Source organism: Electrophorus electricus, chromosome 8 (genome assembly GCF_041902795.1).
Source record: "Electrophorus electricus isolate QZ-2024a chromosome 8, ASM4190279v1, whole genome shotgun sequence".
Classification (NCBI taxonomy): Eukaryota; Metazoa; Chordata; class Actinopteri; order Gymnotiformes; family Gymnotidae; genus Electrophorus; species Electrophorus electricus.
The window spans coordinates 29,013,027-29,033,181 of NC_137504.1; the positions used below are offsets into that span (position 1 = coordinate 29,013,027).

At 45.0% G+C, this 20,155-nt stretch overlaps 3 protein-coding genes and 1 long non-coding RNA gene across 11 annotated transcripts in view; 2 read left to right on the forward strand and 2 right to left on the reverse strand.

The window, feature by feature from the left end:
• Nucleotides 1-9: 9 nt before the first annotated feature.
• On the forward strand, nt 10-4,617 carry pex12 (peroxisomal biogenesis factor 12). 2 transcript variants are annotated; one of them, XM_081718797.1, is made up of 3 exons: nt 10-320; nt 523-1,058; nt 2,496-4,617. In XM_081718797.1, exons 1-3 carry the CDS (start codon nt 198-200, stop codon nt 2,734-2,736), a joined length of 900 nt encoding a protein of 299 aa, XP_081574923.1. In that variant the 5' UTR covers nt 10-197; the 3' UTR covers nt 2,737-4,617. The 2 variants fall into 2 exon arrangements, with proteins under 2 accessions (XP_081574923.1, XP_026859956.3); XM_027004155.3 differs by lacking the exon at nt 2,496-4,617 and adding an exon at nt 1,209-1,921.
• On the reverse strand, nt 4,468-8,373 carry orai2 (ORAI calcium release-activated calcium modulator 2). 4 transcript variants are annotated; one of them, XM_027004157.3, is made up of 4 exons: nt 8,282-8,373; nt 7,582-7,632; nt 7,213-7,448; nt 4,468-6,857 (listed from the first exon to the last, which is right to left on the reverse strand). In XM_027004157.3, the coding sequence occupies exons 2-4, from the start codon at nt 7,616-7,618 to the stop codon at nt 6,291-6,293; spliced, it is 840 nt and encodes a 279-aa protein (XP_026859958.2). In that variant the 5' UTR covers nt 7,619-7,632; nt 8,282-8,373; the 3' UTR covers nt 4,468-6,290. The 4 variants fall into 4 exon arrangements, with proteins under 4 accessions (XP_026859958.2, XP_035383576.1, XP_035383577.1 ...); XM_035527683.2 differs by having other exon boundaries at nt 8,237-8,373; XM_035527684.2 differs by lacking the exon at nt 7,582-7,632 and having other exon boundaries at nt 8,237-8,373.
• The window catches only part of LOC145658920 (uncharacterized), a 21,747-nt gene continuing 9,634 nt past the window's right edge, over nt 8,043-20,155 (forward strand). Inside the window, exons 1-2 of one of the 2 annotated variants that reach the window (XR_014124786.1) lie at nt 8,043-8,155; nt 8,266-8,441. This is a non-coding gene — a long non-coding RNA (uncharacterized LOC145658920). Of the gene's footprint in view, nt 8,156-8,265; nt 8,442-20,155 lie in introns of those variants that run through there. The other variant, XR_014124785.1, reaches the window with a different exon arrangement.
• Nucleotides 9,743-20,155, reverse strand: part of bckdk (branched chain ketoacid dehydrogenase kinase) — a 13,136-nt gene continuing 2,723 nt past the window's right edge. For 2 of the 3 annotated variants that reach the window (XM_027004154.3, XM_027004152.3), the window contains 8 exons: nt 19,736-19,783; nt 19,033-19,152; nt 18,796-18,894; nt 18,237-18,310; nt 16,144-16,272; nt 13,029-13,118; nt 11,379-11,534; nt 9,743-10,457 (listed from right to left, as the gene is read on the reverse strand). In XM_027004154.3, coding sequence (XP_026859955.2) covers nt 10,313-10,457; nt 11,379-11,534; nt 13,029-13,118; nt 16,144-16,272; nt 18,237-18,310; nt 18,796-18,894; nt 19,033-19,152; nt 19,736-19,783 — 861 coding nt within the window. In that variant the 3' untranslated portion in view covers nt 9,743-10,312. The remainder of the gene's footprint in view (nt 10,458-11,378; nt 11,535-13,028; nt 13,119-16,143; nt 16,273-18,236; nt 18,311-18,795; nt 18,895-19,032; nt 19,153-19,735; nt 19,784-20,155) is intronic. The other variant, XM_027004153.3, reaches the window with a different exon arrangement.

The following is a 20,155-nucleotide window of genomic DNA, read 5'->3' on the forward strand; positions in this document are numbered from 1 at the left end:
GCACCGGAAAAGACTGGTAGGTTAACGGCAAGGAAAGTTGAGAAATGTAGCTAACGATAATTATGTTTTCATACAGACGTAATGTGCAGGATGATAAAAGCCAGTAGTTTGCACTTATTAGCTCATAGTTTTTTGTATTTTAACTGAACGTGCGCTTGTCAGTTAGTTGGCATAGTTAGTTATTTAAATCCAACATAATGGCAGAACGAGGAGCACATTTGACAGCCGCAGCAGCAGATGACAGACCTTCTATTTTTGAAGTTTTAGCTCAGGATTCTTTGATGAGTGCTGTCAAACCTGCATTGCAGCACGCCGTCAAAGTAAGTCTGCAAACCCTTCCAATCACAATATTAACGCCTATACCTAACTATAATGCGCTATGATTTTAAGTAGCTGATGGCTACTTTTATTATTTGTAATTTCAGCAAAATATTGTCAATGAGGATCACTCCATTGCCGAAACAAAATTTCTTCAATTCTTTAATTTTAAGGCAATGATGAACTGTTATCATGTATCCACAGATCCTAGCTGAATCCAACCCTGCTCGTTACGGAATCCTTTGGAGGACATTTGACGAGATCTATGCCACCCTGGACCTGCTGCTGCAGCATCACTTCCTGTCGCGCACCAGCGCGTCCTTTTCCGAGAACTTCTACGGTCTGAAGCGCGTGGTGACGGATAGCGCGCGACCGGCCTGCCGTGGCCTTCCTCGCAAGCAGCATTTGCGCTCTCTGCTTCTCCTAGCGCTTCTCCCGTACCTGCGTGCCAAACTGGAGAAGGTCTTTGCTCGCCAGAGGGACGAGGACGACTTCTCGATACGACTGCCCCAGGCCCTTGCCCAGAAGATGTACAGGGCCTTTTTAGCAGCTTATCCTTATGCGTGTATGGCATGGGAGGGCTGCACCTTTTGCCATCAGCTTTTGTATATTTTTGGCAAGACACGGACGCATTCACCCCTGCTGTGGCTGGCGGACGTTAAACTGTCCTATCTCACAGCTCACGACGTTCGCAACTTGGACCTCAAACCATCAGGCCCTGCTCTTAGCCCCAGTCAGAGGTGAGAATCTTTCTTTGGGTCATTTCAGCACTGTAGCCTGCAGCACTGATGCAATAAATTCCACTTTACATTTATTATTATTGATTACAAACCACACAAGCTGTCCCAATGCCTAAAAAGCTTTAAATGCTGCTGTTCTTCCCCTGTCAGCATTGGGGAGAAGGTCTGGCAGGTCTTGTCCACGGTGATGGGTGGGGTGGAAGTGTCCCTCTCTACTGGCCTTTCTCTGGGGGTCTTCTTCCTGCAGTTTCTTGAGTGGTGGTACTCCGCAGACAACCAGAGCACCGTCAGGTCCCTCACCTCCCTCCCCACACCCCCTCCACCCCTTCACTTGGAGGACCGGGTCACGTCACCAGCATGCAGCAAAATCTGCCCATTTTGTAGGAAAGTGCGTGCCAACGACACAGCATTGGCCACATCAGGCTATGTGTTCTGTTACCGGTGCATTTATACGTACGTCAAGGCCAACCACAGGTGTCCCTTAACAGGCTACCCATCTGAACTGCAGCACCTTATTAAGATATACTCCCCAGAGGGGTAGGTCATGCTGGTTTTGTGGCATTTCTGAAGTGGTGCACAAGTTGTGTGTACAAGACTGAGCTCCTGAGGATGCCCTAACATTCTTGGCTTTAAGTTGTTTATGCCTTGTGCTGTTAACCACAGCAGGTTCAGTAATGTCGGTTGTATTGTGTTCAGGTACATCGTGCCACCACATTCCCTTACCTCTCTCAAGAACACTGTGTAGTTTGAATGCCTCTGCTTTGCACTAGTGTGCAGCAGCTTTGCTTTTTAAGAAATGTACTGCCCTCCATGTCTTACACATGCAAGATTAGGGTTGGAAATAAACTCGGTTTCTAGTGAGAGTGTTGGTTAAAGGTTTTTGAATACATGTATGGAAGATTGTTCTGGAAAGGATTATGATAAGGTGTTGGCTGATTGGGGAACAACACTGCCTCTCCCATGGGGGATTAGGCTTTAGTCTCCTGTGTGGGCAAATGTTCCATTGGATACCACTAAGGGTCCTTGGTAAGACTCAGCACCACCTATGCCTACCTCTAGAACACCATGGAAAACGTCACTGGTTTAACTAAGATAAGCACCAGGCCCGTTCGAGCGCAGTGGGAAACGTTCTACATGCTTGGCCTGATCCTGCAGTCTCCCACCCCACCCAGAGCATGAGTTCCTACCCTATTCCACACCAGACGCAGAGTTTCATGTGCGACTGCAGGCTTTAACTGCATCTCTTCCCTAAAACATCATGGCACACAAGGTAAGCCAGGATAAGACAATTTATTTTACTGCCTATATATGTGTAACACACACTTTTGGGAAAATGGGCCTGTGTAGAGTGAGAAATTACGGACGCTCAATCAGTAAACAACTCAGTCAAGCGGTGAGACTGAATCCTGTCTGTTGTCCTCCCTCTCATTTCTTCAGATTTGGTTCCCACCAAAAACTGACGGCACACCAATCACCCACGGGACACTTGCCTGGTGGCTCAAACACTTCTGCTGTTAGGAGGTGTTCAAGAGAAAAGCTGTGGAAAAGGACTCCCTTTGAAAGCACTCCCACTGAAAACACAAGCAGAAAGTCTGGTATGGGAGGGGCAGTGCTAGGGAGGACTGTGCGCAAGACAAAAATGTCACAAGATGTCCAATTAAGGGATCTGTGGAGCTAGTATCAGTCATAGACTAAATATAGTGTCAAAACTCTGTTCCCATATCCATGATGGGCCACAGCCTGCGATTTGTTGCAAGATCCCCAAAGAGCCTGCCCCTTGCAACCCATTTATGTTCAACACTCCCACTGCCAGGAATGAAGAAGAAAATGTAGTGCCTTCCAGTGGGTTAAATGCAAACACTTTAAGCAACAAAAGTGATATGCAGGAGTCATCAAAAGCAGCAATATTGCACAAGACCTGCAGACATGTCTCACTTTCTTGCCTTTGAATTGCAAAGTACAATACTCAATCCCAGCAGTCTCCAGGGAAACCCACATTGCAAGCAAATGCTGGATATGGAGCGAGGAAATAAAATATGCATGCGCAGCTTAAGAGAGAAGCTCAAGTTCAGTCAAACCTTGGTCAGAATCACTTCTGGGTACCATGCCCAGTCAGCCACGTTTCCTCACTCATTTACTAAATCTGCCAGGCACTACCTGCCGAACAGCTGCCCTTCAAGTGGAACAATAGTTTTGCACAATATGCAAATGGAAATGCCTGGATTTGATTATAATGCAAACAAGAAAAAGAACCCAACAACAGGAAAACCTTAAAATGTTACAATTAAAGCATAGCTAACCCTCAGCAAAAACATTATCTTAGCCATGGATGATAAAAGCTCTGCTAAATTAGAAAATCTGAAATCCATATAAAACTTACTGACCTTAAAGTGCCTGTCACCTACATTATTTTTATACAACTACACCCCTTCCTTCTTTCTCTTATTACCCTCACTAGGATTGGTCCAGCTCCACCTGACTGCATAATTAATGGGACACTCATTATTTAAGATAGTTAACTAGCACCACTTATTGAGGTGCCAAAAAAAAGACATTACATGGTGCTTTACTAGGCCTCATGCTGTTTGCACATACTCCACAGGGAATGCTACTTCTGAGATTCTTATAAGGTGCAGTATGGAAAAGTAAGTGGAATATGGAAAGCACTGCACTTTATGTGAATGCTGTTCATGCCAGAGAAAGGAGCAAACTGCTACTGTTTATTGAGCTTACCCATGGCCAGATCCCCTCATGAACTGAGTGGTGGTTCATGAACTCGCTCGTAAACCACTGGCCTACACCTATGGAGCCCAACACAGTGGTCGTTGCACTCATGATCATGTGCAAACCTTTTGAAGTCCCATGTGATCAAGCATGTCTTGATTAAACAAATCAGTCAGGCACCCATCTTAGTGTGTTTTAACATGTCTGTTCACTAGAACATTGGTAAGAACATTACAATGCTTTGGGGAAACCAGTTACCAACTGAGGGCCAACTTCACTTCATCCATAACGAGTGCAGAAACTGAGTCACAGATGTAGCCACAAAGCAAGGTGGGTGGTACGGTCTCCAAGGAGACGGGGGGGGGGGGGGGGATTTCATGCCTAGCAAGTGCAAACCTTCCCACTGCACCAGCTGTGTCTCAGTTCCTGTACACATGGCAGTGTCAGCTGCTTGGAACGTGCACAATTCACAGCAAAATCTGGCCAGGCTACTTCAGAGCGTTGTCCTCTTGAGCTTACGACCCACGGAGAGACCTCTGTAGTGTGATTAATTGCACTGATGAGATAACTTTTAACTGTGTTTGAATAAAACAATGCATACAAGCACATTCAGAACTGCCCACTTAAAAATCAGCCTATAATATGAAGCGATACAGAAAACTAGCATATAAAAAAGCTAGAAGGCTTGAAAAACAAAATATGGTGTTTATTTGACATAAATTAACATACAGGTACACAGACGTTATACGGTATATGAAAAGGACATGCCACCCCACAAAACGTTCTGATAATAGTTGGTTACATATTGTGTCGAATACAAATATGGCAGCTTTCACAAGACACCCCTTGTTTCTTGTGTTGTCACAATGTAATCTGGCACATTGAAAGAAAATGCAGTTTCAAAGGCATTTATATTCAGACAAAGAGTGCCTACAAGACTTTAATATGCTATTTTTTTCCCTTTTTGGTCAGTTTCCTCTTGGGCTGTTGGCACAGTGTGGATGCAAATGCACCAAGTGCTAAAATGTACCCCAGATCAGCACCTGATTAAGTTTAATAAATGTAAATCTAAAGATGTATTTCACAAAGCATGATATCATTGGCTACCATTGTCCAACTCTCCATTTCTAATACAACTAACGGTTGGATATTTGGCAATAACGAGTCACAATGTGAGATATCATGCTTCATGAAATACCACACAAAGCCAACAAACCACTATAAAGGAAACGAGTTCAACTCATTTCCTTTAACTATACTACAAGTGCGCTTTTATGTGTGTCTTTACAATTAGGCAGGCACAGTTACTGGTCTAACGCTAATTTTTTGGGTGGGGGGGAGGCATCCTCATCTTCCTTTTACATGGTGTTTGTTTAAACATTCAGAGGAACCATCAGGAGTTATTGAGAACTCTGCTTACTCAAATCACTCTGCTCCATGGTTCACAAAGCAGATCGATTAGGTTCAGTTTAAATCAACATGCAATTTTCACTTGTACCTCTGAAGTGGGCGAATTTGTAATCCTGCCAATTTAAAGTACATGCTCTCCCTACACTGATGGACTGAGTAATGTTTGGCCCAGATGATTCTGAACACATGCTCCACCCTAGTAATCGCACTGTAAACCTCTGGAAACATAATGGGATGAAATCCCCACTTGTCTATGATTCTGCTTTGTGCTCATCAACAAAATTAGTACGTTAACTCTGGCTACCTAAGACTCAACATGACCTATAAATAACGGAGCGCACTTCTGTACAACTGAATCTGTAGTTGGCCATTTAATAAAGAATCATTAAGACCATTCCTGCCCTCATATTAAATGGTGCTTTAAAAGGTTATACAAAGAATAAACACTGACTAACATCATTTCCAAGGTGGTATACAATCTATTTGTCAGATGCATCTTGACTCCTCAGTAGAAAAAACACCAAAACGTTTAAGAAGTAATTAACAGCGTACTTTTCACTATCAAAGGGAAGCTCAGATGATGCACACCTGTGATTTAGGACCATTGCATATCTGACTCAGTTGCGTTAATAACTGAAGTTATTTAGGCTCGCTGCCAAAGTAGCCAAGACTCCTGCATTCTTGCTGTTACTTCTGTTGATTCTGGCATGAAATGTTGGCACACTAATATCCATCACCCAACCACCCTTCAACTCCAGAGTGAGAAAAAAAGAAGATTGAGAAAGTATTGGGAGGAAAAAGAGACTCCTTAAACAAACAAAAGGGGAATAAAATAGCCCTTCATATGAAATTCTGTAAACATGCCATTTTTTCCTTGTAATGCGCATTTAACCTCAACATGGAGACCTCAGCATTTGTTCTGCTTTCTTATAAAGATGTCAAACGTTACGCATATTCTGCATATAAAATGCACACATGGGCATCAACTTCCAAGAGGAGACATTAAAGACTGTGAACCAAGGCGCTTGAAGGCATGAAAAACGGTGCCACAAAAAAAAAAAAAAAAAAGTAAACGAGCCATCCTGAAACTGCAGGACTTCACACCGCCTGCAGCCCCCTCTCCTGGCCATCCAACTGCACCTTGATCTTGTGCAGTTCTTCGATCTCCTGGTGGTGGCGCTCCGTCTTGTGGCGCACCAGCGAGCGGTAGAAGTGGATGGTGAACACCACGAAGATGAGCCCCACGGGCACCATGATTATGGTGGAGGCCAGGGCTGCCTGCCAGCCGCTGTGGCCCACCGTCTGGGGGCACTGGGGATGGGGGCCCGTACAGTTCGGAGCTCTGGGGACGGTCCCAGAGTCCACAGGCAGGAACTTGATCCAGCAGAGGAGCACCACCTCGGCCAGGAAGAGCAGGATGCCCAGGGCAGTGGAGAAGCCCCACGCCAGCTCAATGTAGTGGTGCATACGCTCGTGTGGCGACTCCGAAACCGAGTTGAGGTTGTGGATGTTGCTGACGGCCTCCACGTTGGGCAGGATACACGTGCTGATGAGCAGCGCGAACAGGTGCACAGCCACCAGCACGGTCGTGCACACGCTGAAGGCGATGAGGAGCACACGTGGGTAGCTGTACTGCATCTCCAGCTGCACCTCCACCATGGCCACCTGGAGGAACAGCAAAACAGCGGCTCTTCTCACCGACACTCAGAGCACACTGGGCTGCCCTTTAACACTCTTGGCTGACCGCCGTAGGTAAAAATCACTCGTTGCGGTGACATTAATTTTACACTGGTCAAATTGCTGCTCGACACATGATCCATCTGAGGTGTCTGTTCAGCTTAAATCTGGCACAAGCAACTAAAATAACAGGAATAACACTTAAGACTTTTGAATGAATATCAAGAATATCTATTAATAATTTATCCCTCGTTAAGGATACTACAGGCATCTTCACAATCATCCATCAAAGAGTGCAATAACCTTTTAGATCCAAATCTACAATTCCAGGCATCTCACTGACCATTGCGAAACCAGACAGCAGGGCCGAAGTGCGGCTGGACGCTTTGAGTTTGGCCCTGCTCAAGTAGAGCTTTCTCCAGGACAGCGCCTGCACCGAGTGGTGGTTGGAGGTGACCAGCTCCAAGTAGCTGCGGCGCACCCAGTCCCTGTAGTCCATCCCACCGCCGTCCTGCAGTCTGTCGGACACACCGCCCGCCGACGAACCCATGGGTACGTTCAAGTCGCTGCTCATGGCACCTGAGAGTGAAGTGATATTTACAAAATATGAATAGGTCCCCCCCCCCACATTCACGCTAGCTATGCAGCGTTTCATTTCACAGCGACACCCAACCGCATCCTAAACTTGGGTGTTATTCCATCTGCTACTTACTTGGCTGGGTTTCCCCGCTTTTATGACTGACTTTCATCACACATCTCTGGCCTGTTTAAAACGGAAGACACAGCACACGGTGGGGTTATCGAGCCGCAACGATGCACGCCGGGACGCAGACGGTTTACAGTGTGAAAAACATCACATAAATCTTAAATTCTGCTAGTGGCAGCGATTCGCCTCCATTCAGCTGGGCTAGCTGGCGTTAGCTATCTACTCGCGTGTTGAAAAATATTATAAACCAATGTTTGCTATAACTGCACATGCATTTTGATACGTCTAATAAATAAACATCATCATCATCATCCCTTGGCTAAACGAGGGGAACAGTTGCAGTGAGCTGCTCTTTCAAGTTGACGAATTCGTGCTTGCATGCCACACGAGAAGACACGCCTGTTTGTCACTACCCACCGCAACCCACGGCTGTGTCCTGCCCTGCGGGGGCAAATATCGCCGTTTCATTCCCAGGCTGGTATTTAACTGGGAGCGAGCTTCCTTTGAGAGACGGGTGAATTATTCGCACGGCCAGCAGCGGTGTATGCGGCTGCACACAGCGAGGCAGCTTTGTAACCCAGTAAGAGGCGTTAGCTAGCCTAGCTCTCAAACTGCCCCCTCCTTACTTCTTGCTGTGTCGAGTTTCGCACCACTCACTCACCTTATTTACCCAGAGATTTGCGTTCGCAGATAAATGCAAAAATACCTCCGAAAGAGATCTGCGCTCGCTGGTGCTGCTCAAACGCGGCGAGACGGACGGACGGACGGACTGCACTGTTTTCGTTTCCTCTGTTTGCGGCCAGGGTACCACGTGACGAGGATCTGCCCTCCCTCGTGCGAGGATTCGCCCTCCCTAGTGAGTCCAGGTGAGCTACTCAACAAACGCACGGGCTCGCGGATCAGGCGTTGGAACGGGCCTGAACGAGCATCGTTATGGCTTTCAGTACGGAGCAAAAACAATTCTTATTTTGCTTTTTTCCCCCCTCGGTTGTCCTGTGCAAATATGATACAGCAGTAGATTCTGTGCTCCATTTTAGTCACCGTACCATCGGAGTGGTTTAACAGATCCAGTTAAGCCTAAACAGGCTATAAAGCATTTCAAATCTTGATTTACTGGTTAGATTTATTCCATTCGATTATTATCAAATCTTATACCAAATCTTTATGGTTAATTGTTGAAATTTGGACATTTAGAAGTTAGTTTTTAAAAGAAAAATAAATATGGCAAAGGATTCTAGTCGAGGCGAAGGAGGCAGACATTTTCTAAATATAGGCGATGATTCCCATGTAAACAGCAGGCGTAGTTACTGCCTTTACACTTAGTTTTTGTTTGTTTGTTTTTTAAATCTCCGCTTCAAAGAAAATGTGGTTTAACACGTTTTGGCACATACTTCAAATGCCAGAACTAGAAATCGCGACTGTGCGTAAAATCCCTTGATCACGTCTGTTAGCCTTGTTGTTTCTTCTGCGCCTGCAAAGCATAAAAACTAAATGGGAAATAGATCGATTCTCATTCCGAATTTTTAATGCCCCCCAAAACAGATTTGGCATATATGAAAAACTAAACCAAAAATAAAACAAGCAGAACAAAGCCAACAAGAAGATGCCATCCTCGACATGATGCTAGACTCCTCACGCCATATTTCGGCCCTATACATTTACAAAAGAAACTGTGTCAAAATGTGCACGTTAATCCTTTTTTTCCCCTAGTTTAATCACTTTAATCACAATAACGTCGCATACACCATTACCACTCAGTTGTAGAGTGGACGTGAACACTGAGGTTCAGCCAGTAGAGGGCAGTGTTGGGCAACAACCCTCCAGTCCATCAACACATGCCCGACTAATACGTGGCACCTTACAGAACCAAATGTTCAGAAAAGTAATGCTGGAGAAAAGAAAAACAAACTTTAAATCCATTACCCATCAATTAATGATAGATTATCGGATTGTTGGTTAAAACGTCAATGGACCATCCTAAATGTAGTAATTATGTGACCCTGTTAATCAGGAGCCAAACATAATATGGTTGAAATCTTTGAGGTGACTGCTGTGTACTTGTCCTACTGTAATTTCTGTGACCCTTATTGGAATGTTAGCCAAGTCAGCCCATCCTAAAACATCATATCCACAACACTAAGCACTAAAGAATATGCATCAGTTCATATAGGATCATCACCATAATAAAACTAATTCTTGGAGAAACTGATAACAAATATTAAAAAAAACAACAACAAAAAAAACCCCATGACATTCTTATTTTGTTTATAAGCAAACAGCCTTTTGTCAAGCATGTAATATATATGAAATCTATACATGAAGTGTGTTAGCTAAATAAGCAATATGCCAGAATGACAATGATTGAATACCGGACAGTACATTTAAAAGATTGGATTCTCTGGGGGTTTTTGTGTGTAAGGCAGTAGGTCCCTTCTCAGATGCATGTGCGAGAGGGTAACCAGTAATGACCACACCAAACGGTCCTTTATTTGCTGACCTAGTCCAACAAGTCCCAAAAAAAAAGTGTGGTGGGGACGCTCCTTGTGAGCTCAGTCATTATCCAAAAGGCAGATCAAGGGGGTGGAGACTCATCATGGCCCTCTGACTACATTTTCTACAGGGAGTGCATGAGAACAGAAATCGAGGAAGTCAGTCACGTGGTTAACGGCGGTTAATAGCTTTATAGCCTGGGGGAGCCTTGGCAGGCTCGGTGGTGTCCAGCAGGGGGCGCAGGGCCTCACAGCCTGAAGCTCTCCCCCTTTCCGTCAATGTGCCGCAGGCGCAGGTAGACGTCGGTGCCGATACCCTGCATGGACTGCAGTGTCAGGGAGCCCCCCAGGTACTCCGCATAGGCCCGGGAAGTTGGCAGGCCAAAGCCGAACCTGCGCAGACCACAGAGGCGGAGTCAAGGCAGCCCAAATCATGAGGAAAAAAAAAACAAAAAACCCACACACCATAGTATTTCACAACACAGCCTTTCCCAGAATGCGCCATCAAAAAGCCATTTATGTGGATGATGGAGGTGAACTTTGTGGTCTGGTTTAAGATTACATCATGTCAGCACTTAAGACTGGTGGATCACTGCCTGAATGTGACCTGTAGTATTTTCCCATCGAGTCGTGCTTTGAGAGGCTGTACAGTAAGAGGGCAGTGTTATGATGTCACATCCAAACCCCCCTGTAGACAAACTAGTCTGATCTGGCTTGGGTTGACCAGGTCACTCCAACCTCTGAGCTAATAAAATAACTGGGATACAACTGTCCTGCAGCTGTCAGAGTGTTAAAATAGCTTAAGTCATAAACATTCAGTGACCACTTTAATAGATACACGTGCCTTGTAGATACACTTTAGAAGCATAGACTTGGAGACCAACACACATTGTGCATGGCCACAGGTGTGCTAGATTAAAACAGGATCACAGGTGGCTGGATATGTTTTTGGGTGGCAGTGATGTGTGTAAACTCTCCAGCAACATAATGGTGCTCTGATACACTCGCACCAGTAAAGCACACAGCCCCAGGCTAGAGCTGTGACAGAAGCATGGCTGTATCTGACGTATTCTGCTGATATCTGGTCAGAAAGGGTCCAGTGATGAACAGTGTGGCAGATGGCTAATGAAATCTATGGCATTGAATGGCTACAGGCTGCAAGTGTACACCCCCGAAATGCACTGATAGCACAACACTAAAACAGACCTGTTTATGTAGGTACAATGCAACATATTACACAGCCAATCAATCACCTTCCTTCATTAGCCATTAGGTCGAAGGGTTATCATAAACAAAGCTTCCAAATGGGCTTACCCATGCATGGGGCCGGACTGGGGCCCACTGTTGGTCATGGTGTTGAAGAGGTTGCTCATGCGCGGGTCCTGCGTGCTCTGCTCAGCCGTGCTGAAGTGGTAGTCCATCACCTTGTCCATGATGCTGTGTGGAATGCCTCCTCCCCGATCCGAGATCCTGCACGCCAGGAACAGTTGGATGAACGGCCGCCTCTGGACTCCCACCCCCGCTCCCCCAACAAGATCGTGGTTGAAAGGGGCGAAGCACTCCAACATAATTGTTTTACTTTGCTAAGAACTGGTTTAAGCTGAAACATCTGCAAGTAGTGGTGGTTGATACTATGGAAACTAAAAAAAAAAAAATTAAATAAAAAAAAATAAATAAATAAAAAAAAATAATACATTTGACAGTACAGGTGGTGATTTTCTTCAAATAAAACGTTTTAACAAGGTCATGAAGAAAACCCAATCCACCCAGGTTCCTAGATGAAACACTAGAGGCCCCATAGATTATGGCCTTTTCCCGTTAGTCTTGTTCAAAGAGCAGTTGCCAAACTCCAGGTGCCTTCCTCTAGGATAGTTTTCTGTTTCTTTCTGTGGTGATGCACACCACCGATTTCATAATGGGTTCATAAGTTGATGCTCTGAGCCAGTTATGTCACAGCAGGGAAGAGAAATATACCCGACACTGTACAGTACACAGGTCCCGTGAATGGAAAGGAACTTGCACCCTTGTCTGGAAATGCAAATGTTACTCAACCCATGTTTATAAAACGGTTATCAGGGACAAAAGTATCTTATCAATAGGTGCAGATATGAGCCAAAGAATTAGAATGGTTGTTCCACACCACACAAGTATTCAGTAAGTTTCAGATATGCCCACAGGAAAACATTTTATTTAGGTGTTTGTAAACAAGAAGAAGAAGTTTGCAAACTGGGCACGGGACCAAATTCAGTCCTGGTTTTCTAATTGTTGGTAGTTGAATGAGCCGTGCAAGCGGCCGGTCACATTGCCTCCCCTCAGAGGGTAGAGCTAAATCTGTAAAAACCTGCTTCCTGGAGGACCATGTTTTGCTCAGCTCTGAACTAGAAACCCATGCATTCAGTCCACAGCACAAAGCCGTCAGAACCCAAGCGTCCACACTAACAGAATAAAGCAGCGCACTTGTACAGGAAGCTCAGTATTTCAACACATTTTCCTCCAGGCCTCTTCGCTTCCACTCCGACATGCAAATACAGAACGTAATCTAGTGCAGTAAATGGCCAAAATACTGACTGGTGTAGGGACAGAAATATTGTCTGGTGGGTGGGTGTGGGCACACATTTGCTCAAAGCAAAACAGATTTTCCATCATCAGCCAGCCAGTCAGAACTGCACAACACAGGTTAATGATCTCCTGTCTCCAGAATAACAGCACGCTGCTCTCATAAGCAGAGCCAACCCATAAATACACATCATGACTCTTATGGTAACGTCATCGCTGTAATCTTTGGTTTCTCAAAAGCTGGCTCTGGGTTGCATAGGAGAAGCATTTGTTCTGGCTCACCCTCGCTCATACCCCACCATTTATTGGATCAAGTGAGTGAAAGAAAATACCGCTCTGTGCGTGCGTGCGTGCGCGGCAGGGCGTGTAGCTAGGCTTGGTGGCTACCATGTGCGTGTAGACACTCACCTGATGACAAAGTCTGTGTCATTGTTGGCGATGGTCACCACCACATCTGGCACGTTGTAAGGGGTGTCCAAGTGACTCTCCATAGTGGCCCTATGAAAGGAGAGGAAACTTTTGTTTTTACAAGGTGATCTGAAAAATTGGATTAAGAACGACCACCACCAATCGCACAGTATTCTTTTTCACCCACAATGTTAGCATAGCCTTCGCAGATTCCTAATATATTGCAATAAAAGATAACTGGGAAATCTTTGAGAAAAACAGCAATAGCCAAGACAATATTGGCACCAGAACACATTTGTGAAAGTCAGGACCTGGCCTTTACTTTGCATCTACATACATCAGTGGTCACCTTTATTCATTTGTCCTACAAGCAAGAACTGAGTCCTTTCTTTCTGGACATACATTTTTCCAGCACTTCTCAGAAGCATGGGGAGTGAGTGCACTATACAGCAGAGGTGGGTAGGCTAGCCAAAAATTGTACTCAAGTAAAAAGTATTGTTACTTCTAAACAATTACTCAAGTAGAAGTAGTCATTTAAACTACTTAAGTAAAAATAAGAAAGTACATGTGGTCCTCGTGGTATTTATACATTTCTCTTCATAAAATTCATAAATAAAGCCATTACATTATTATGAACAATCTTGTACAGGGGCATGTACATCCCTCTTCAGGGTCTGCCAACATAGAGGGGCTCCACATTCCTTGGTACCGAGTTTCCATAGGCCTGCTCTACACAGCTATACATACACACTCGTGAGATGATCAGATACAAACCATTTGTCCTATCCAAGTAGGCAGCTAAATGCCATGCATTTAGACAAACAATGGGATAAAAAGGTAGAGAAATTCTGAACACATCTGAGTTAGGGTGCAAAAATACATAAGCAGCTGTTTCTTTGCTCTGGGTTTCGTCCAACTTAACATTAGGTTAAACATAACCAATGAACTAGCTTTTCTTCCCATGTCCGCTACATATTGTGCATTTAACATAAGTAACAAGCATCACATTTAATTTGGTCATCACTTTGATTAGTAGCCAAGACAATTTCTGGGAATATTCCTTGCCCAGCTCTTGCCCAGTGTAATTTGGTAGACATACAATTAGGCGACCGATTAGTCAGACCAGGTAGCTAATTAGATAGCCTACATTGCCGAGCTAAAAACCTCACCGGTATGTGGTTGAAAAATGGCAATATATAAAAATCAAATAAACCTTAATTTTTTAGGACCTAGAAACCAATCTTCATAATCTTGAATATATGCCTCCATCTGGGACATGATGCATTATTACAGGTCACAGATTTGGTTCAGTTTCTGTATATTTTTCCCCCATGCTTGTAGTTTATTGCTATGAAGCTAGCCAGCCATTTTCCCCCTCTGAATATCACCGATATTGGACCACAACTGCACCAAATTCACACACATATGAACCTTAAAGAAAACATATTGCGAACCATTTTGCATACATGTAAAAATCACTTGATGCCCAGGCTGGAAAACCGGCCTGTTCACTACTGTTGGTCTACAGTCCAGTTGTCCAACTGAAGTAAAGCGGTGGCACTTTAGGGAGTAACGGAGCACATGTAGCGGGTTACTACGCACCTCAGCTGTACAGTAGTATTAGGGCTTTACTGTTGGTCCCAGAGCAGTACAGTGCAAGTGTCAAATTGAATTAAATGACTGGTGCAAGCAGGGAAACACTTGATCCAAGATCAGCTACTGAGATGACCTGTGAATTCAGGTCCTGAGCACAAGCAGTGGACTTGGTGGCACAGGTTTTACAGACTTGGCCTAGAGGCCCCAAATCAAGTGCGTGTAGTGGTACTGAATTACAGTCAGTAACAGCCTTCCCATAGATCTACAACCCATTAGTTGTGAGTTTGCCCCTGATCCTAGACCAGTGCTTACACTCAACTTTGCTAAACACAACATTAGGGGAGTTAGGGGCATTGCCAAGGACATGCCATTTCTTTAATCACAATCACATCAGCGACACAGAGCCTACACACGCGCATGCACACGCACCCCAACAAGTCAAGTACCTTAACCACTGAGCTACCAATGTCTGGCCCCATCACTGACTCAATATCACCTGCGCCACAATCTCAAACACCATAGCTGCATAGAGCAATTCAAGGAGGTGCCGACCTGCTGTAGTGAAAGCTCATATGCGGTCACCATGACCAAAATTCTCAGAAAGTGCCTTGTAGATAAGACTAGGAGGCACAGGTGTGTGTGTGTGTGTGTGTGTGTGTGTGTGTGTGTGTGTGTACACACACGCACCTACACCTTTCTCAGCAGTCACCTAATGCTGATTTAGCATTTACATTACTTTACCCTTCACTGAAAGACTTTTAGCTCAGTGAAAAATACTCAAAGCACTAGACCAAGTGGCAACAAGTTTGCCTAAAACCATTAAACCAAAGTTTAAAAGACTAAAAAAAATAAAAATACAAAAGACACACCAAAAGACCACAGCCCTTGAATATCATTCTAAACGCACAGAGTGCTGTATCAGGGTTAACCAAAAGGTCATACAGACAGACTCTTGCACTATTCACAGACCACGGCTGCTAGATCTTCCAGACACTGCCAGCCTACACATTCCAGCTGGGTGAAAGGACAATGTACTGGTCATGCAAACACGGAATGGCAGCTAAAAGTGGCATTTGACTCGTGTGCTCCACTCTTAAAATCTCAAGTCACAGTACAATGCCCAAACACCACCCCACCAGGTCAACAGTACTACAGGTGTGACATACAACAGTGAAATTGAACTCGAACTCGTGTTATGCTGAGCCATCACATGGATTTTACCATGAATATTCTCTGCAATAATAAGATTGAGATAGTCAAACTCGTACATCCCAAACCTAATTGGATCCAAGTTTAAACACAAACCTGTTTTCATGACGCATTTAATATAAGACAATATACAAGTCAAACAGGAATCCAGATTCAGTTCTTGGGCCGCCTATGGCAAACCCGATTTCTAAACGAAAAGCAACAAGACCTTTGCCACAGCGGAAACAGAGTGGGCATACATAAGGACATCGGCATGGCGCCCGTTAGGTCGTTTTTGACCCGGATTTGGGAGGTCAGACCGGGGTGTTACCTCATGGCGTTCTTCAGTAGTTCAGGCAGGATGTAGTCCAGGGGGAGAGTGATGAAGGGGAAGCGTGCTGCCACGTGGCCGTTGATGCGAACCCGCGGAGAGTTCCCATACTGGTGCTCGCACAGCCGCCTGAGAGGGTCCAAGAAGTGCATCAATATGGGCACACCGGGTCACCAACACCCACACACGAAGGCACACCCAGCATGTCACACTGAAGGAGACGTACAACTCTGATTCGTTCTTCACTTCACCTTGTGAAAAGGAAGGTGTGATCTAAGCGAGTATTGATGATTTTGGCTGTCTCCAGAAAGCCTTTCGTAACAAAATCACCTGAAGCAACTGCTCTTGTCCGCAGCACTTTCAGTTATGGAATAGTACCAGGCCTCGCAAAAGGAAACAAGACAACAGTCCTCAGGTACTACAGGTCAGTAAAGAGACGTATACAAAGCCACTCTGTACAGGCTACTAACAAGGCCTGGCTTGGCTAACCCATTTGGTTCCCAATATATGTGAACTAGCAATCAGAGAGGTAAGCCTAGGCTAGGCTAGGATCAAGCCACCAAAAGGTGAAGGGGGAAAGGTTTTCACTCAGGTCTCCGACAAGCTCCAGAACTCTGAAGCTGGGCGTTAGCGCTGATGTTCAAAGCTCAGGTAAGCTGGAGGCCACCACCTACATCTGAACACTGAGGCCCACAGAGGGGGAGAGCCGCCCCAGATTCACTCAGGATTCCCTCCGTGACGTAACCGACCCAGAGATGGCTGGTGAACAGGGATTTTCAAGCCACAGGGGGAAAAGGAAGGGGTAAACAGCTGCAGGAAACGTATTTCTGTAACAATTTAAATCGGCTCTTTTCATACGATTACGCATGAATTTGTAGCGACTATTTTGTCAACTTTCCACTCGAGACAGAGACTAGCTGATATGGACCAACGCTAGTTACTGAGAAACAGAAGCGCAGTCTCTCTGGGTCATGTTTCCCATGAGCATGGGAAAGATGTTTGTTAAATGGTAGTGAGAGCATCACACTGAACACTCATTTAAAATAATCTTAGCATGACGATGCCTTTTGGAAGCAGGCTTTTTAAAAACAAAAAAAAACAAAACAAAACAGCAGTTCAGTTTTGGGTTCTGGAAGAACAGAAGCCAGGCCAGTTTCTGGCACACCAGACAGCCCAGCAGTCTGAACCACATATGGTCCAATTCAGCCACAGCAACGGAAATCTTTACCGAGACCATCGAAACACACATCTCCAAATAATTACAATTGCCTGGATTCAGTTAGCATGTAGCCACTTTAGAGAAGCAACATGGCATAAACAAAACAAGCAAAAAAAATAAAGCCCTACCATATGACCAGACAGCCTGTTGCCGTGGGGTCTTACGGGCCAATGAGCAAGAGGGAGGAGAAGGGAAAACCAAAACATTTGTGCTCTTCCCCAAGGAGAACTGCCCCGTCTTGCTTGTGCGCCATGCTGTCTGTCTGGGATCATTCCACACAGAGGTTAATGGAGGACACGGGCTCTGCTCATAGCAACAAAATATAAAGACATGGAACTCTCTGCCACGTATACATAAAAGACTCAAACGGCAGCATAACCGTGCGCCCCAAAACATCTTGGTTGCAAATATAGTTGCAAAGACATGAAAGCTACAACTTGCAAAGACATGAAAGCTTACCATCTCTTCTGAGTTACTTATTTCCAGACCCAATCTAAAACAGCAGCTTGCACTACATGATTACAGGACTGTAGTATTTAAGAGTTAAACTTGGTGAGAAAACGAAATACACTGCTGCATTTATAGGTCACAGGTGAAAGGCTTGGGAAATTATATCCCCCTGTATGTCTTTAAAGGACAACAGCTTCCTTAGGTGATGTTTAAGAAAATCTAAAGATCAAACTGTGGCCATAAATAGGAGAATAAACAAGAATAAGAAAGCATCACAACCGTTCGCAAATGCAGGCAGAAAGTTACCAAACACGATCAGTGTAGCCGTAGACAGGGAGAGAGCGAGACAGAAAAGCAGAGATGACCCAGGTTTAAGTTTAGGGTGTCACAACCTCACACATGCACTCGCGCACGCACACCTTACCGTGCAAAATCCACCCACTTCTCAATAATCTTCTTTGGAGACAAGCGCCTGCAGATGATGCCCACATAGTCAGGCTGAAAGAGAAAAAGGGAGATTGTTACGAGCACATAAGAGCAATGGTCAACACACTCAAACTCGCGTGCACAGATTAAAAAGTAAGGAGATCATATCGCAGAGGTTGGAAACTATACATAAGGGATGGAAGGGATTCCTATGTGGCCCACCTAGCAGACAAATTCCCCTCACACGTTTAAATGAGTCATCAGCTCACTTAAATTCCGGTGTGCTGCATTTAAACCAAGAGGCAAACCAGTAGAAATATTCAGCATCCAATCACTTATGCGTAGCACTGCCTAAAGGAGGAAGCCAGGTCTCGTGAAGGCCCTAGCTTCTGGAGGTACATCAGGGTTTAGCGGCAAAGGCTGCTGCTTTGATTTTGCTTCACTTAAGCGGAGAGGAACGGAAGCAGACAGCTGATCTCTGCTGCAGGGGCTGTGCAAAGTTCACGCGCTACAAATAGCGCAACAATAGAAGAGAAGAAACAATAGAAGAAACTCACATTCTCCTCATGCAGGGCGAGATGGTGTGTGGCCAGCATGCGGATGCCCAGACGGGACGTCAGCGTCGTGTCCAGGAAATTGCGAATCAGTGCCTCATCCTGACAAACATGTGAATGTGCGAATTATTATGCATAAATAAATGTCGACGGTATATTAGCACTTGGCTCCAGCGCCATCAGAGGGCAAACAAATGCTTGTTAGATGGACAAGCGCGCTGCATGCATGCGCTTCCTTACTTGGATGTGTTTACGACACTCCCTAAAGCCCTCCGCAAGCACGGTAACCACATCTTTGTGGTCGTCAAGCAGCTGCTGAACAAGTTTGCTGTAGCGGGCCTCCACCTCCTGGTCTTTGATCTGAAGGAGAGAAGAAACGACGTTGAGCATTCAACACCGTTTCACCTGCATAAATAGATACACTACAACTCGCACATCCAAGAAAAAAAAAAAACAAAAACAAAAACCAAGGAAAAAAAAAAAAGTCATTGCAGTAGCGTGCATGTGTAAGAATTCCGGAAAACTCAGCCAGAATGTGGTCCTGGGAAAAATAAAGCCTTACTGCTCTACTCACTCAGGGATAAAAGCCTAGTTCCTCTACTTACTCACTCCCAGTTTGCCAGAGCTGTAAAACCCAGAAATAGCACTTGTTTCGTCAGTGCAACCCAGCATGTTCTGGCCAAACCATGTCGGCACACACAAGATGCTTGCAGGCAGACTTGCACAACACTGAAAATTCGCCCATGAGTAAGCATTTAGCACAGTCAGCGTGGGACTAGGAATTTGCTGGCCTGTGATCTCCAGTTACCAAGGGTCTGGGATGTGTTTTTAATTATGGCAGCTCTTTAAAAAAAAAAAAAAAAAAAAAAAAGGTTCCCTAAACTTTACCCAACCTTTTGCGCTAGTATACCTGACTGGATGAAGACATGGAGCAGGTACTCACCGCTGGGAAGTCACTCAGCACGTGATAGGCCCGGATGTAAAGCTCATGCTGAAAAAAGAGAGAATTAGAGAATTATTTCCAATCCTAACACCCAAGAGACCCCACAAACTGCCCAGTGTCTGCTTTCCAGGAATAAATCACCTCCCCCCCTCCTTTCGTTTCTGACACACGTTAAACATTCTTAAGGGGCTCCAAGAACATCCATACGGGGAAAGAAGGGGCAAGGCAACACTTGGTGATTAACGACTTTTCACAGAAAACATCATACACCCTCAGTCTATTCAAAGGAAGGCACCTGTAGCTCAGCATTTCGGTAAGAATTCCAGTATGTTAGGGAACAGAAACCAAGGATAAGAGTTTGTAAAGGAAATTTCTAGCATGCGTGCACGTGGGATATTCCTCATCAACTGAACCGACCAG